The sequence below is a fragment of the Pangasianodon hypophthalmus genome, chromosome 11 (genome assembly GCF_027358585.1).
Source record: "Pangasianodon hypophthalmus isolate fPanHyp1 chromosome 11, fPanHyp1.pri, whole genome shotgun sequence".
Lineage (NCBI taxonomy): Eukaryota > Metazoa > Chordata > Actinopteri > Siluriformes > Pangasiidae > Pangasianodon > Pangasianodon hypophthalmus.
Genome location: NC_069720.1, coordinates 19391207 through 19408791, shown reverse-complemented (window position 1 = coordinate 19408791; position 17585 = coordinate 19391207). Strand labels below are relative to the sequence as shown.

The 17585-nt window shown below is 37.1% G+C and overlaps 1 protein-coding gene across 4 annotated transcripts in view; it reads right to left on the bottom strand.

The window, feature by feature from the left end:
• Positions 1–17585, bottom strand: part of LOC113535669 (cAMP-specific 3',5'-cyclic phosphodiesterase 4D) — a 78562-nt gene that overhangs the window by 48399 nt on the left and 12578 nt on the right. For 2 of the 4 annotated variants that reach the window (XM_026929145.3, XM_026929170.3), the window contains exon 3: positions 15454–15665. In XM_026929145.3, coding sequence (XP_026784946.1) covers positions 15454–15665 — 212 coding nt within the window. Of the gene's footprint in view, positions 1–12351; positions 13371–15453; positions 15666–17585 lie in introns of those variants that run through there. The other 2 variants (XM_026929161.3, XM_026929187.3) reach the window with 2 other exon arrangements.

Sequence of the window (17585 nt, the reverse complement as noted above, 5' to 3'; positions counted from 1 at the left end):
CTCATCATAGTGGATAAACAACAACACCATCTTGGAAGACACATACAAGGAAAGATGGGTCTCTTTTTGAATAAAGATGTTTAGAAAAGGTTATCCATGTCTGACATGATTATTTTGCCAGCTACTCAAACACCTGTAACAGTGCAGAGTCTTTATGTGTAAAATAAAAGAAAATTTCAGCCTCGAGTTTTGGATTGCATTAAAATCTTACATGGTAATTTTACATTGGAAAAATAATATGAAGAATAAGCAGCATGGCTTTTTCTCAGAAGCAGAAATGTTAGACAGGTTTTTTAAAGAAAACATCTTTAGCAAGCGCCTCATTTTAAATACTCTAGCATTAGTAAGTCTGGGAAGAGTACAGAACTGTTTAGCTTCTCGATGAGTGCTATATCTACAGGCTTAACTACTTTATGCTCCAAGTGCACCTTGACTTTAATAAAAGGATAAAGTGCAATTATGATCTGAGCTTGACCAATTACTAGGGTCTTAAGTACAAAGATTGAAATCTTTCCTTAATTAATTGTGATTGTCTACCTGTGGCGCAGTGATGAAACTGTAATAAACAGTATAAAACAGATGTTTCAAACTTTTGACAAGCAGTGTAATATTTTACTCAATTCATGACTAATTACTTTTTGTACTTATCCATCAGGATTAAATGCTTTGCGTTTGACCTGGCCGATGTGTTCTGCTCTCACACTGGGACTCCACATCCTGTGAGGCAGGTGTCCATGGTGACTATCTATCTCTGTTGGGACACTGCTCCCAGACAGACCCCTTTCGTGAGAAAGTGCTTGCATATCTAACGAGTTAGAACTTGTGCTCCTGTCACAGAGACAAGGGCGTGTCTCTGTATTTGGTTTAACCACAGTCTGATAACTCAAACAGACTTCCTGGAACAGAGCGGCAGACTTGATGGGGTCAGAAATTGCCATGGGGCTGACGGAATATATCTTGGTGTCTAGCTGATGAGCCAGGCTGTGTGCAATTTGAGGGTGCCTCATGGCCTCATTTGAGGGTGCCCCATGGCGAGTGCCATACTGCTCAACAGAATATATATTTATATCACGTACTATGCCATAGAGTCACTTCTTCACTTGTTTGAAGAAATCGACATGTATGTACATGCACACAAGAAGGTTGCCATGTGATTTTCACCGCCTCTTGCGGTTACGAGGGGTGGAATAAAACAAAACACAAGAGGGAGTTCTCTAGTACAAGTTAAGCATTACATTTTGACTTCAAGCTGCCAGTGTCTACCCACAGAGACACCCAGTATTATGAAATGGAACGTTAGGTCTTTTTATATCTCTGAAAGACACAGTTTGAAGGGCGGTGCTAGACATGATATTACTAAAATACTGAAGCCTTTTTTTCCTTCTTGCAGAAATGATATAGATAAGTGCTTACTTGTGTCATGGATCAGACTGCTATGACAGCCACATCTACATTTTTCGGTCAAACAGGTTTGGATGCAAACACTGGTCAGAGTTTATTGAGGAAATCAAAGTAAAAAAAATGAGTACATTAGTAAATAGAAAAGAAAGGCTTAGTCACTGGCCAAATGCAGGAGCAAGACTTTGCAAAGAATATCCAGGTTATTTAAAGGGAGTATGCAGATTGGAAACTGGTGTGCACCATAAGATAGGCGAACACTCTGAACAGGGACAGACTGCTTGTGATTGGTCATGTCATGGTCATGCCATTATTTTAGAGTTTCCTTTAAAGAACAGACTATTTTGAAGAAACCAAAGTATTACAATATTTCAAAAATTGAAAATAAAAAGTTTACTAATCTTATGGGGCAAAAGTCCCTCAGGAGCAACTTATTATTATGTATCTATAGTTAATATAGAATACAGACTACGTTAAAAACACTGAAAAAAAGATTAAATAGAAATTGGAGTTTAAATAAAAAAAAAACCATAATGAATAATTTTAAACACTTTAGGAGGAAGCGCATAAAAGATGAGAGAAAAATCACAATTTATCATATTTATTTGAGTGATGTTGCTGCTTGAATGTGAAGCTAATTTACATATTGCCCACATAAATATTTAGTCTATTCACAAACATAGTTATTTCATACCAGTTTCCTCAGGCTGAGTTTAATTTACCCAAGAACCGGTGCACAGCCACACAAAATGTCATTTTCTTACCTAAAAAGGGCAAAAATGCAGAAAATTATAGTTGGGAGTAGTTAAAATTAGTCATATTGGTGTTTATATTATTTGATATTTAATTTGTTGTTAATGCAGAAGAGCTAAACTTTTTGGTTCAGAGAGCAAACCTTGTAAACCCTTTAGAAGTGCACAAATAAATATACGTCCTAACCAATCAGCTTGATCTCATAACATCTGTCAGATAATTATTCTCAATTTTGCTAGCTATGTAATGACCCATGTATACCAGTCATGCAGAACAAACACTGTGATAGTGAATATTTCCAGCAGCTTTATTTCTCAATACATGTGTAATGCCCTGTTTCTTCATATTTTCCCCAGGCACGCACACATTACTGCACACATTACAGACCTTTAGGTGAAGAAAGTGAGAAAGTGTCTAATCATCAGTATCACACCAGGACACCACACCTTCAAGACACCTTCAAACCCACTACGGGAATTTCAAGCTCATTTACAAGTCATGAAAATGTGAGAAGCACTAGTATGATTTATCTGGCTCGTACCCTACAATTGCAAGATTGAGAACAAAGAAATATGTTGTTTTATATATTGATATCGAGGAAACATCCATGTCATGCCCTTGCAAATCCAAATTAGCTAAAAGTCCCACTATCAGATTGACAAATAAGGCCAATTTAAGTTTGGATTGCCACTAACCAGTGTTTTATATAAGCCTCGTGGGCTATTCCTTCACAAAGCAGGATGTCTGGCATGCTGTTGATTCATTATTACTGCCTGTTCCCAGAGGCTCTGAGACACACAGACTGCTTTCTGCATTCCTGTCTGCACCATGTGGTCAGGCTTGTACTGCATTAACTGCAGTGTTATCCACCAATCTAGATGGATTAGAAAGTACAGTCGAACAGGATACGGGAAGTGTTTACAGTGGTGTACCTTTTATATAACCCTTATAACCTAATAACTCAAATTTGCAGACCTAAAACATACTCATATCATTAGAATAGGAAGGACATCAGTTTCCTAGTTCCTATAATTGCTTATCAGGAAGCAATCCAGTTAAAAATGTCATAAATATTCAACGTTGTCTCATACAATCCAATATGCTTGATATTATAACTGTTTGTTCCTGATAGAGGGAAGGATTGTCAGTGTATTGATCGCATGCTTTACTCCTTTAGCCAGATCATCAACGGTTTCATATTCCTGTATATTCCACTACATGGCTTTTAAAATAATAGACTGTGCCCAGTAGGAAGTGTCCAATAGGAAGCCCCTGTTTTTAATCATTTTGTTAAAAGTTTAGTCCTTTCCCCAAAGTCATTTGTCAGCCAACTGCTCTCAAACTCTACCGATGAGAGAAATAAACACTACTTCTACTTCTACTACTACTAGTATTACTACTACCAAGGTTGGCTAGTATTAATGGTATAAAAAAACAATCAATATAGGGTTTCATTTTTTTGCATCCACCTTGTATCATTTATTTGCTATTGACAAAAGTCTTAAGTCAAAGTAATTAAGTCAAAAATAATTACAAATTATTCTAGACTTTTGTGGAACCAAACGCAACAGCACGACCAATGATCTAGCCCATACTGTAGATTCATGCAGCCTTTTCATCAGTGACACTTGGGCTGATCTTCATTTGGGTTGATTTGTTTTCAACCCATGTCACTGACACATCCGTGCCACATCATCATCAGTGCTTGAGAAGACACATGTGAATTACAGTCACAGGTGTAATGAACGCAAATGAGGTGAATCATCCTTTTTTCCCCCCGACATGCCTGAACTAAACAGACTGAGCACATGTTGTCCGATCAAATTACAAATTACAAATTACACAGAAGCACTGATTACAGACACAGACTAGTGTTTTTTGGTTTTGAATGAAAAGGGTTTCTACTTTTCGAAAGCCGTAGGGCCTTACAGACTTTAATTAAAAAAAAAATTAATTAAATACTTAAAAAAAATAAAATCATGAATACAGCTGTCTATCTGCCTTCAAATGTGTGTAATAGTGAAGGAAATATGTGCCTTTAATTATCTGCCTCTGATTCTATGATCATTTGTTAAAGTTTATTTGCTAAAGCATGTATTCTATTTCATATTACGCAAGTTATGCTTAGGCTGTTTCTAAAAGATGATGTATTTCTCAATTCTTGTGTTTTGATGCGATGTGTCACTGTTACTGAACACATCGAAGGTCAGAGGTGATAGCACTCCCAGCATTAGGCAGCATTAGGCCTGCTTCTCTCTCATCTCCCCGCCTCCCCTCACTTCTTTTCTGTACATAAGATGGCTTCTCTATTGTGAGAGTGAGCTGGTAAAAATTCAATTTGAAGATTCGTCAAGGACGTAATAAACATCAGAGTATGAAGATCAACACCAGTCTACTGGTTAGTCATTGTTACTGAATTTCTAATAATAGTTTACCCCATGTCATTCTTATTATGCCAAATATGAGACCTTGTGAAATAATGCATTGCTCAACCCTAATAGTTTTGTTGTTGAGATATTGATAGATATTAGATTTTTACATACAGCTACAACTACTACTACTGAGTACTAGTACTATTACTACTATGACTACTAATACTATGACAACTACTACAACTATGAGTACTAGTACTATTACTACTACTACTACTACTGTTACATATAATTAAATATAAGAATAAAAATGAAAATAAAAATTCATAGTAGTCATATTAGTCATCAGCAAATAAGTATAATGCAAGCCTATAGGCCATCAAAAAACATCGCTGCTTTCAGCAGGAAATTAGGGGATCAATAAAAAGAAAAACTTTTAAAAGAATAACTGCCTGTGTAGTTCTATTCCTGGAAACCTATTAATAAAAGATGAAAATACCTTAATAATGTCCAATATGACTACAACTGGTACACTCTCATACTAAACTGTACCATTATGTGTCACTGGCCCTCAAGAACATTTATTCTGTACCCTTAGTATGTTTCTCTCTTGTGTACAATTTAAAATTATGACAAATAACTTGATTTAAATGAGCATAAAATAAGAGTGGAAGTTGATCAATTTGATAATGTAGTTGACTAAGTTCTTAATGACAGGTAACTGATCTTAGATTAATCATTAACAACCTAACTTATGCATCTTTAAAACTCATTTAAAATACAACTGTGGTTCCTAAGGTCTTGCTATGTGCCTTCAATGCGTTTTAAAAAGTGCACAAAAAGTGCATTTTTACCATTTGGTGGCGCCTGTCAAGTCAAAGCAATGGTACAGAGGAATACTTTTTTTTCACTACAGAGTAAATAGACTCTAAGAGGAACAACATCAGAACCCAGAGCAGTCTACACAGGAACAACCTCACACAACTAGCTGTTTAGCTATGATCTGAGTAATTCATTTGTCAGATCAAACTGTATCTAAAAACAGCATTCAGTCAATGCCATCTCAGGTTCTAACCCCAGTCATGCTTTTAACATCTTGACAGACCACCATATTTATAAAAGATAACAGGAGATAATTGGAAAAGCTGTATGATGTATGTGGTAAGAAAGAACGAAATGGCAAGCCGATCGTTTGATGGCAGGGTGCAGCTGGCTCATTTAAATAAACTTGATCAGTTATCAACCCGAACAGCAATGGATGATTATGTCACTGGTTTTGCCATTCCAGTCTTGGCCGTGTATCAAAGACTCCCTACAAAAAATAGAAGAGAAGTATCTTTTCAAATACAGGGCAATGGTTAGGAGACGCAGCAGAGGAAAAGGAAGTGTTTTTCTGTAGTGGAGGATGGGGTTGTGGTGCAAGCGTTCAGATGGTTATCTTCCTTGCAGCATATATCAGTAGAAATCTGTTACACTGGTGAGAAGATTCGTCTTCTGTATTATCTGTCTGCAAGTAGCCAGCACAATATTGTATCTTTCTGATTTACGACAAAGTGGCCTTTGCTTATTCTATTATGGCTCTACTTCAGCCGTAGAAAATACTTTTATGGAAGGAAAGATGTCGGTGATTCATGTGACCGCCTCTATGCAGTGGCATAAAAAGAGCACAAAGTACAGTATATCACAAACTTGAATACCGTGATAATAAAACAATATTGTTTTTTTTTTAATAAGGCTGTTCATCTAATTTTATGTGTTTATAATTTTCAAAATCAATTTTAACACTACACTCACTGACCACTTAATAGGTGAACCGGTACATCTGCCTATTCATGTAATTATTCAATCAGACAATCATGTGGCAGCAGTGCAATGCATAAAATCATGCAGATACAGGTCAAGAGCTTTAGTTAATGTTCACATCAATCATCACGGGGGAAAAATGTGATCTCAGTGACTTTGACCGTGGCATGATTGATGGTGCCAGATGGGCTGGTTTGAGTATTTCAGAAACTGCTTATCTCCTGGAAATTTCACAAACAACAGTTTCTAGAGTTTACACAGAATGGTGAAAAAAAAAAAAATCAGTGAGCGGCAGTTCTGTGGGTGGAAATGCCTTTTTGACGAGAGACGTCAGAGGAAAATGGCCAGACTGTTTTGAGTTGACAGTAAGGCTCTGGTAACTCAAATAACCACTCTTTACAACTGTGGTGAGCAGAAAAGCATCTCGGAGCGCACAACACATCATTCAAAGTCAGCGAGATCACATTTTTTCCACATTCTGATGTTTGATGTGTACATCAACTGACTCTCTCTCCTTGTCCTGTGGTTGCTCTGCTGATCGCAGCTAATTTGTGGTTCCATACCTGCTGTTTTGCACCATTTACACCACATTACACTAATCATTCATCTTCCCTGGGGTTAGGTATGTATGTATGTATGTATGTATGTATGTATGTATCTATCTATCTATCTATCTATCTATCTATCTATCTATCTATATCTGCAAGATTTTATGCATTACAAGTTGCTGGCACATGATTGGATAATTGCATGAATGACAGAGGTACAGGTGTTCCTATTAAAATGGTCGGTGAATGTAGCTGGGGTTTTTATTTGCTTATGACTTTTTTAAAGAGCTGTGGAAAATACTCAATTCAACCAAAATCATGAAAATGATTGAATAAAGAACAGCAGGGTAGAAAATATATAAAAAGCAAATGGGCTTTAAAAATGACTGTGCTTGTTTACAGAGCAAAATGTTCTCTCAGTCTGTTGAATGTTTTGCACAGAAAAACAAAAGACGAGCTGATGTGTGTGAGCTCAGTACAACATGGGGAACATTAAAGAATTCACCAAATGAAATGAGGCGCGAGCGTATTGCCTTTCATAAATCAGGAAGTGTCTATAAAAAGAGTTTACATTACGAAATATGGAATATGCAAAAGATTTTCTTCACGTACTGAATACTGTAGTGCACTGCACTAACACTGCAGATTTTTTCACATACATATACACACACACACATGTGGAATATAGAGTATTGTACGATGTAAACTGTATAATAAAATAGTTTTTACATCACTCATAGTGTGGCTTTGTGAATTGTTGGAAAGGTGGGATTGTGCATAGCTGATGCTTATTTGGAGGAGCTGCTTATACTAGCACATGCCAGTCATGATTTAAAACATTTTGTGCCATGAGAAGCATGATTAAGCTGAAAGTGGAACAAATCCTCCTTGAGCAAGTCACAAAGATCTAGAAAAGAGCCTATTAAAAAAAACCTCCTCTGACACTGCGTCTTATAAACTTTTTAATTAATGAACCACATCTACTAGAATTAATATAGTTGGCCCAGTGTTGGCTAAAGTTATTTAAAAAGAAGGTGAGATTCATTAAAGGTTAAAAGAGACATCATGATAATGTATGCTCTAACTATTAATAAAAGTGTGACTAAGCTCTACAAGCAAGCCATTTCCACTCAGCAAGCTTGAGGAATCCGTTCAAAGGTCCATCTTCCCACCTTCACATTGACCCTTATTCACTGTAGTTGTGTAAAAAAACGAGAGCATGACATCACAACATGCAGTATTTGATTGCAAAATGTGAATCTGCTTCAGCTGTGTGAAAGTAAACATTCATTATTCCTTATATATACACTGCAAATTACCCTCATATACATCTAATGTACATGAGACTCATCCTTATATGTGCTCATGTTGTGAGAGTTAGCCAGTAACAGGAAAGAATTCAAAGGCCTACAGTCAGACCCAATGAAAAAGTAAACAGAACAGGGAAAAACACTTTTTAGTAAAGTCATGTTAGAGGTGCTTGTGTCCGAGGTTGCTGAACGTAATGGTGTTCTTTCTGGCATCCTCAAAAATAGCATAGAAGGTGTGTGGACAAAAGAAATTGTGAAATAAACAGAATTATACTGTTTCAAGGTAGGACAGGATGGTTCGAAGGATGACTTGTCTTTTCTTTTTACTGAAATGAATGGATAATATATGCAATAAATATCATGGTTATGCATATATGTAAGGAATAAAACACTTGGAGACGTGCTGTTATGGGAAAGTATTCAGAGACGATTAGAGAACAACCCGTCATATTTTTTTTTATCAGTTTATAGCTGGTTTAATGTAGTGGGACATACACATAACAAGTTAGTTCCTGTCTGGTCCTCTACAAACAGAGTATTTCCTCAGCATTCTCTCTTTTATTTTCACTCCCACAGTTTATTAGACAAAGAAAATGCAGCTTTTCATGTTACCAAGAAAGCTTCATGAACACATTCCAGTGTTGGGAAGCTAAAAAGAACAGCTTTGTATCTTGTAATTGTAATTTAAGAAGGCACAATGATATCCAGCCTAAGCTTGTAGCTCGCTGGCCCAAGGCTCCGCATCCACATCCTCAGCCGTGTGCCTCTTGTACAAGGACTAAATCATCTAATCAAGATTTACGTCTATGCATCCTGAATCACATTCTCAAATTACATGTCGACACGTAGGTATATTACCTACATTACATGATGATATTGATATTGATTTTGATTTTAGGACTGCAGATTAAGCATTATTCAGGTTGTTAAAAGGTTCTCATTCTCATATTTCCACATACTCCAACCTGACGTGAGATGTTTGATCATACAGATACGTAAAAAAAAATTGGTGGGATTTGTGTATGCTCGTTTTGCAGTCAGATTTGGCCGTACACAACATTGCAACATTGCACAACATTGCAACATTGCACAACATTGCAACTTAATTTTGAAATCAAGACGTCTGCACTTATAACCAAACAGTCACCTCCCTTTCTGTTTTCTTTTAAATGTGATCATGTTAAAAAACAGATAACACTAATCGATATTGTATTATTAATAAAACAATAACATATTGTTCATACCACATCACATGCTCTATGGCTTCTTTCACTCTCATGGCACAGACACATACAATGCAGTCGATAGGAAATTGAAGATTGATGCCATTTTTGTTGTTTTGCCTTTGTTCTCTAAATATGGCTATGAGGTTAAAATATACAGGAAGTCAAAAATTATTTGTCAAATTTCCTTAATAATTCATAAAACTCATTTACCACTTGCTTTCAAATCCAATTTGCCTGTACTTTGCAAAGAAAAAACATCATATATTTTTTTAAAAGGTTTTTGCCTTCAGTGTTAGCATCATTCTTTAAATAATGCTACATAATGCACTGTAATACTGAATATTGGCATAATTTTTTACATAGATTTCATATCATCTAATTTATTTATCTGTTGTTTCAACATCTTGATTTAATAAAACTTATCAGTCTTTCTTTGTTTATTGCGTAGTGAATCAGCATAGAGGCATTTGTTTCTCAGACACGCACATAAACAGAACAATATTTTCATCCTGAAGATGATATTTCGTCTCCAATAAACTTAAGCAAACTATAATTAGTGACCATCCTCGACTGTATTTTCTGTGACTGTTCCTAGAAAACACATAGGCTCCACAGCAACATCATCTGTACCTAATCTTCAATATATTTTGCAGCGAGAGTGCAGTAAAGTGGACAAATGCAAGATGCCTGTCTGGAAATGGAGCCTCACATGGAGACCTCATGTGGTGTTGCTGTTCAATATGTTATAGGATGGATGACAGCAGGGAACCACTGTGGTGGCTACTGTGAACGATCTGAAAAGATCTGTGTTTCCCAACATGACAGGGGAAAAGTGGGGCGAGATTGCCGAATGTAATGCGACGCTAATTCCAAGGATCTCTGTTTATCGGCTTGATTTCTGACAGAATAGTGCTCACAAACAAAAGAATTAATTACATAAACAAGCTATTCACTTAGAACACAGTACATGGACATAGATATACATTCAGTGACATACAGCCATCCCATAATATTAACTAACACCAACATTGTATATTGTATATTAATGCCACTAGAACGAGCTAGCTGATGATGCCTCATACATATGCCGAGTGACCTCGAATTATTTTCTACACCTTGCCTATATGAACTGAGTCATCTAGTGTGGGGGATATAAATGCCATGGGACTATAGGGATTCAGCATTAATATATAAAAATAAGAAAGTACATAAATAAATGAAGACAGAGCACTCTGAGTCATGTTCATACACCTACCTCTGGCTCTCTGTGATTCAATGTGATTCAAAACTCAATGCCAAACAATCAGCACTGCCAGCTTTCATCACATACTTGCAAAAAAGGCAAATCCGCATAACCCGTGTTTAACGGAGTGCAGATGCACAGCACTATTTCATAGAAGAATAAGCAAAATTTGTCTTTACATTGTATGGCGAAAGTGTTACCAAGGGGATAAACAATCAGTGGCCCTTATGAATGTGTGAGCCACAACCAAATTAACAGTAGTACTGTCTGCTACGGCTGAGGTCGGTGTGCACTCCTATTATGCTCGCTCTCCTTTACACTATTGTCTTGTAATGTTCAAATATTGTCTCACTCTCTTATGAGCACCGCCAAATTCCCAGTGTTGAATTATCAGACGCAGTGTTTGTGTCCAGCTGGACTTACACTATCCGAAAAAAAAAAAAGGTAGTAAATGGTACTTTTCCTTGTTGCTGTATGCTTTCAAAACAAAACAAATCAAATTTTACTGGTCTCTCACACACAACCATACACAGTACAGCGTGCAGTGAAATGCTTTTTACGACTATAAAAGATATATAAAAGATTTAATGATAGATGGCAAAAAAGTATGAACTGTATGGTGTGGTATCAAGTGCAGCTATGTGCAGTTGCATGTGCAATACAACACTGTGCAACCTTGAGCTGATAAAGCTAACAATATAATATAAATATTTATCAGTATGGGATATGCCATGTGCTTTTCTGTGTGTTTTACCAAGGAAGATGCATGTAAGCGTTATTCTAAAAATGGATTATGGTTCATTTATGCATGTTAAATGTAAAAGATGGAATATTGATGGTACCACCAGAACAACAATGAAAGGTACCATTTAGAATTTTTTTCTATTCAGTGCTAATTCAACACGTTCCTATTCAGCCAATCTAGATCTGCCATCTAAAATCATTATATGACTACGGTGAAGAAAAGAACAGACATGCAAACCTCTCAGGCAATTTGAGGCAATGATGGAATATTGCAATAGGTTTTAGCAGGTGGATTTATGTACTTATTTACACTCCTGGGCAAAAAAAAAAAAAAGGGCCAAGCCTACAATGGCAAAAATATTAAGCTTTTAACGGTCTTAACAACAAATCATTGGTCAGGAAACTAGCAAGAATTAAACAAATAGATAAAGGGAGTTAGTACAGGATAGCTTTTCTCTTTGATTTCTTTAAATGTTTAAGCCTTGTGGTCCTTGATGGGCTGCCTCAGGTGTGGCAGATAACCAAATAATGATTAACCTTTTAAGAAAAAAAAATTGGGGGGAAAATTTTGTACACCCGGACATGTGTTAGTTTGAATTTTACATCAAACCTTTTAATCATTATCACGATTTTATCTTTGCGTAGAAGAAGACTGTATAAGTGAATGTCCCTGTTTCTAGCTTTTCCCCAAACAAACAGTTCACTGCACCAAAAGTAAACCAGCAAATGGTGGCACAGGAGGTCTTGTTTCATTCTTTCTCATTTCCTGACCAATGATTTGTCAGTGAAGCCCATTAAAAGCTTAATATTCTGCCATTTTGGGCTTATCCCATTTTATTTACCCTGGAGTGTCCATGCTTATAATAAAAACAGACAGGGTTTCAAGCTCGCGCGCTGTAATTCCTGGAGGAGTTGGTGTAAAGCATTGTAAGCATGGGGCACTGCAGAAATTACCGTTTGTGCAGAGATGATGGCCAGGACATTCGTGGCTTTTTGAGTCCGGGCCGGTGATTCTCCACAGTTTTATTTCGCCCCAGGTAGCGCTCGGTGTCGGAGTGATAGCGCTGCTTGATGCGAATGTGAGTCCGCGGCTGTCTCCACAGATGTTTGGGTGGTTTGGCGAAGCCGGCGCCTTCGCGACTAAGTGCCGCGCACTCCATGCTCTCCTCACTCACTACACACTCACTACACACACTATATACGGTCCACTCTATACTATATATATATATATATATATATACTACACCGGAAGTGAGAGGATCGCCACGGACGGAGCTGTTCACACGCGGTTGGTGCTGAAAGGCGGAAGAAAAGTTGAAACCAAAGTGGAGCTGATCTGCAGACACAGCGCGTCTGATTTTGATCTCCCCTTTAAATGTCCTTTAAACGAATAATCCGATCATCGTTTTGATCACGGATCATATAGTCATGAGCTTGTCACTCATACATGTCAGGCTGCTCTGATGTCTTTCCAGCGCAGAGTGTGAACCGCACTGACTCAGTCCATGCTTCTGTTCTGCTCAGAGCTGAAGTGCGTCCTCCGATCTGCTCAGCTGAGTAAGATGTGGAGAAACTGAATCAGTGTGATCAAACTGACGCCCAGCCCGCGTTACATCACCACACACACACACACAAACCCCCAACTCCATCTGCGTGTGACGGTGTGTGTGTGTGTGTGTGTGTGTGTGTGTGTGGCTCAAAAAGCTGTAATTGCGGTGTGTATGCAATGCATCATTGCCATGCATCAAAAACAGAGCAGAGTGAAAAAAAGGAAAGTGCAGGACAGATACATTTGGTTCACTAGAGTATAGTAACTATCCTTACAGGGTTTTCTATGTAAAGTTCTATGTAGGACCCATATGTAGAACACAATGTTTTCTTCAAAACCAAGTAGAAACCCCCCACCATTTTTTTTTTTTTTTTTTTTGGAAGATGTGAACCATTCAATATTCAACAAAGCCCTAAAGAACCCTTGAAAAAGGCAAGGCAAGGCAAGTTTATTTACATAGTGCTTTTTGTTCACAAAGCCCATTCAAAGTGCTTTACATAGCTTAAAGCAAAAAAAATAAAATAAAAGGAAATAAAAGGCATAAAATAAATAACTATGAAGAAATAAAGGAAATGAAAGAGATCAAATAGATTTATGAATGTATAAATAATTCAAACCCTTTCCCCTAAGAATGCAGATCACAATTGTCATTTTGACATGTATTACATTGCACAGTTACAATAAATATCTTCACTACTCTCTTTCTAAAAAAATAAAAAGTTAATCTAGAACCATGGTCAAACCTTAAAGAAACGTTTGCTCCATGATTCTTTAGTCATTTTTTGTTTGTTGCCACAAGAAACTGAATAATCATCCTGGAATGGTTAAAGATCCTTCCTTTTTGGTTAAGAATGCTATGGGTCAAGGTTGTGGTTGTGGTAAAAGTAAAATATTTACACTCTTAGTGTAATGTTTTCAAGGGTTATTTGGGAGTTTAAGGGTTTTGGCATCCTAAATGGTTCTTCTTATAGGGTTCTTTAAAAGCTCACTGGATAATAAGAGGTCTTAGCCTCCAAAAAGACTTCTACTTTCCTGATAGGGAAACACTCTGTTATAGGGTTCTACATAGACCCTTCTGTCTAATGATGTAATGCTCAACTATAAAGATTGAAACAGTGAGTGTTTACATAGATGTTCCATTATTATTATTATTATTATTATTATTATGTAATAAAGAAATAATGAATAAATAAATAAATACTAAAATATTATTATGAAATAAATAAATAAATGTTAAAAAGTATTATTTTGTAATAAAGTATTTAAATAAGGACAAATATAATTACGTTATATTTGTCCTTATTTAAATATAATTAAGAATTGAGGAAAGCATTAAATATACAGGACAATGTTTGTCTTTTAAGGTATATGTCAGGATTCGTGCCCAACTACAAAATACATACTTTCAAATAGAAATGCAAGAATGTACCCTAGTCATTTCAGTCATTATGTTTGGACTGATGCTCTTTCTATATATTTTAATGCTACTAAATACTAAAAATGAAGAGCTAAACAGTGAGTGAGTGGAAGAAAAGCACCTTAGAGGCATAGCCACCCTGTAAACTGTCTTGCTGACCTTTCTCCCACTTCATCTCCCTGCCATTTGATCCAACAAGCAATTAACATTCATTTGAATGGGGGGAGTTATGAGAGCAGCTGCAAAACAAGCAACTCAGGCTTCCTGTTGTGTGTTCTGATCTGGCATCTGCATCTTAGACAACCACTAGCCTTTGACTCTGGCATGGCTGCTTTGTGTCAGCAAGCTTCAGCCACACTGAGTAATGTGATATATGGATGCATGCACAAAAGTGCAATAAAGGAGCTGATTTCTTATAATGTCTGCCAGTGAGAGGGATGGTAGCAGTTGGAAGACTGCTGCTTGGCTGATATCACATTCAGCTACTCTCTGGCACTGAGCTTGGTACAGAAAGGAATAAATATATAGAATAATATTGGGACTTGTATTCATAGTCATGTGTTCATGACTTTACATTTAGACAGACTGTATGAAGAGAAATGTCCATTTTGTGTATGTCCTGGAAGCCACTATTGGTTCTAGATTTCTGTTATGAAAACTACAACCTGCCTTTCGTTTCCCCAGGTGGTTACTCTATGATAGCAATAGTGGGGTCCAGAGCCCCCAGGGGTCTGTGAAGCATAGCCAGGGGGTTGTGTTTTTATTCATTCATTCATTCATTCATTCATCCATTCATCCATCCATCCATCCATTCATCAGTAATAGGGATCCAGAGCCTATCCCAGGAATACTGGGTGTAAACAGGGAATACACCCTGGATGGGATGCCAGTCACTGTGTCAATGAACCTATGACGACTCAGTTGGATGTGCTGCAACCTTCAGAATAATCACGTCTAGTCCCCTAATCTAAAGTCTGCTTCGTTAGAAAAAATCTCAGTAGAAACTGTACCATGCCAGCAGTCAGTGTTTACCTCCATTCAAAGCTGAAACCATAAGAAGCTATGTTTAGTGCTATGGATAATCACTGACCTGGAGGTACTGTTAACGTCTAGATTTGTCTCGAGGTTGGCCAAGGCTGATTTGTACAGGGCCTCGAGGTCCAGCAGCTTCTTGGTGTCCAGAATGGAGTGGCGACGTGAGAGCGGGGGCAGCAGGAGTGGCCCCGAGAACCTTCGGCGCACAGCATAGCTTGGCTTGGGCACCGGCTCTGGTACACAAAAGACCAGAGAGTCACGGCGCCTCTGTGGATGTAAACAGATATACAATCAGAAATGATGATCTTGATTTCTGTACAGGACTTTGTACCAAACACAAAATTCCTGGCAAGTTAGTAGTCTTACTATAATGTCAGTCATTTTCGAGTGATCATATAGTGTAGTGTTAATGGTGAAAGGACTGTGTATATTATGACAAAAATGATCTGTGTGATGATATTTTGAGAAAATTATATGTTTATATTAATATGGTCGCTTTAGTATATTATTGTTTCCATTGTAACAATTGACATTCACAGATATCCATATAATCCATATAACAACATATAATGAATTTATTTTCACTTATTTTCATTTATGGAAGGAGTCTCCAGTGTCAGTGCTTTTAACATTCAGTAAGTTTTCTTCCTCAGGAGTGTCTTCAGACCTGTCTTGTAGGTCTATATTTACATTACAAGTTATGAAATACACAGAAATAAAGGGTTCCTCAAGGCTTTCTTGGATAGTTTCCATATAAATGGTTCTACTCTGAACCATCTCTTGTAGGGAAACCCTCAGTTAGTGTATATAGGCTTCTATATACTCTAGAACCGTATGAGTTCCCCCAGAGGGACAAACCAAAAGACGCTTTAGGGTTTCAGATTGAACTTTGTGTAGGTATGCACATGAACAAGCTTGTAAACTTCAATATTTGATCTCAGACTTGCAAATTTGTAACAATTTGCATGAATTAGATTGTATAGAAAAAACATATGGTGGTAAAGATTAAGATTAGCAGAGGAGTTAGCATTTAAAACTTTATTTATGCCTTCATTCGTATGATCAAACTAAATCCAACCAGCTTCTGAGCGGGGCAAAAGAAAAGCATTCGCCCATCCGTGGCCGGAAGCTCATGCGTGCAGAATAGGACAGATAGCATTTGTGTGACACTTCATGGGCAGCAGTTCCATGTCTTGGAGGAAGCACATGCTCGCCTTACCCTCCCTGGTTAGTAGTTGTCATGTGATAGGGAAGAATTAGCTAGTGAGTGAGTAGGAATTGACCAAGTTGGGCAGAAAATAAGAAAAAGAAAGAAAATCTAACCACATATCCCTTGTTCATTCAAATTTGTAAATTTTTTTTGAGATCAAGTTGAAAAAATGCCTTTAAATCAGATATACAGAATGGTGACAAATTAAAGGGAAAACTGGTAGGGAAAGTGGATTCGAACCATGCCAGCAAAATAGCTCAAATTCAGGAATTTTGCTGGTGTTGTCATTTCCCTTTGAGGGAAGTGCCATTGCAAATTATTACAAAGATCATAGGAGAGTTTGGACTGACTTGCTAGACTGCGCTCTCCGCCATCACCATCAAAACACCAACCCAGGGAATATCTTTTGGAAGAATGATGTTCATCCCTCCAGGACAGTTCAAAAGATGTGTATAATCTACACCAAACATGTTGAAGCTGTTCTGCTGGCTTGTTGTAGCCCAACACCTTACTAATTCACTTTACTGTGGTTTTTCCTTTGATTTATCAAACATACGTAGCTATAAATATTTAGGTTTCTGAACAGTGTGACTAAGCATAGTAATTGTTGTATTACGTGTCTGGGAGCTTCATGATTATTTTGTGAATTGCTGGAACACTGTGATTTTATATAAGACCATTCTGGAAAAAAAAAATTCTAGCTTCGTGGTATAAGCTTTTTAGAAGGGGTGACTGATCTATGAGGACTTTACAGTAGACTGGAACTGTGCAGAGAGAAATGTGCAAGGTTCAATATGAGAATAAATAAATTCATAAATAACTGAAAGGCTAGAACCCAACATAATTACAATTATAATTATACAATAATTATGGTTATAATCATAATCAAGTGACATTGTAGGATAGAGCTTCATCAGTAAGCACAACTAAAGACACATAGCAGGTAGATAAAATGAATCTTATTTGTATGATTAAAC